A 1255-nucleotide genomic window follows, 5' to 3' on the forward strand; every position below is an offset into this window, starting at 1 on the left:
GCACCAGCCAGGGACGGGGCCCCCCAGGCCTCTTCATGGGGGTCACGGTGGGGCATGAGACCCGGGCGTCCCACCGGAGCCCCCCAGTATCTCTCGACGGTCGTTCCCAGTCCTCACCCCGTACCCAGGAGCGCTCCGTGGTTTGTGCTTTGTCGCCACAGGGGACGGCGCTGCGCCCGAAGCCACGGCCCCCCTCATCGTGATCGCCCCGGGCAACCGCAGCGTGATGGCCGGGTCCAGCGAGGTCACCCTGGAGTGCATAGCGAATGCCAGGTACGTGACAGCACCGAGACCCTCGCCAGGGGTGCGAGCTCCCCGCCACGGCGTCCTGTTGGCGCACCTGGGCTGTGAGCACAGCTGTGGGGGGGCAGCCCAGGACCCCAGGCCTCCGTGGTCCCAGAACACACTTCACGGGAGCTGCGGGGCCTGGAGGGGCCTCCTCGGAGTCCGGCTGAGGAGGGAGAGGCCGCCCCTCTCTAGTCCCAGGTGTCCTCGCTCCAGGACGGTGTTCCCGGGGCCACAGCTCCCCCGTGGCCTCAGCTCCCCCACGGCCTCAGCTCCCCCGCGGCCGGCCGAGCCCCCAGCAGCATTTATTCTCCGCCTTCTCGCCCTGAGCAAATGGAGCCATTAGCGCTCACGGGCGTTGCTGCCGCAATTAGCTGTCCTTGCTCAATAGCCCGAGCGGAGCATTGCTGAGCGAAGCGGGAGGGAGAGAGGTGCCAGGGGACTGGTTCAGGTGTCCGCTGACCCCCAGCAGCCCCGCAGGACAGGCCCTAGCAGCTCCTGCCCAGGCCCGAGGTGGCTGTCACCCCCCTCCCGGGACTCACGGTCCCTCACGGGTGCCCTCCCTCTCCCAGGCCCCTGGAGGAGCTGCGTGTGAGCTGGAAGAGGAACGGGGTGACCCTCACCCGCGGGCTCCGCAGCTTCGGGAGGCGCCTCACCATCAGCACCCCAACCTCCGCCGACACTGGCGAGTACGTCTGCGAGGCGGCGCTGTGTGAGCTGGAGGAACGGGGTGACCCTCACCCGCGGGCTCCGCAGCTTCGGGAGGCGCCTCACCATCAGCACCCCAACCTCCGCCGACACCACTGAGTACGTCTGCGAGGCGGCGCTGGCCGGGAGCACGGCCGAACCAGCTCGCGCAAAGGCCTTCCTCTCCATCACAGGTAATCCTCCTCCCATCACAGTAACCCCTCCTCCCATCACAGTGACCCCTCCTCCCATCACAGTGACCCTCCTCCCATCACAGTGACCC

At 68.9% G+C, this 1255-nt stretch overlaps 1 protein-coding gene across 1 annotated transcript in view; it reads left to right on the forward strand.

Moving 5' to 3' along the window:
• Positions 1-1255, forward strand: part of SDK1 (sidekick cell adhesion molecule 1) — a 339428-nt gene that overhangs the window by 235507 nt on the left and 102666 nt on the right. Inside the window, exons 7-9 of the mRNA XM_014549990.1 lie at positions 162-273; positions 858-987; positions 1106-1166. Of these exons, the coding sequence (XP_014405476.1) occupies positions 162-273; positions 858-987; positions 1106-1166 (303 nt within the window). The remainder of the gene's footprint in view (positions 1-161; positions 274-857; positions 988-1105; positions 1167-1255) is intronic.

This window comes from Myotis brandtii, unplaced genomic scaffold (genome assembly GCF_000412655.1).
Source record: "Myotis brandtii unplaced genomic scaffold, ASM41265v1 scaffold579, whole genome shotgun sequence".
Taxonomy (NCBI): domain Eukaryota; kingdom Metazoa; phylum Chordata; class Mammalia; order Chiroptera; family Vespertilionidae; genus Myotis; species Myotis brandtii.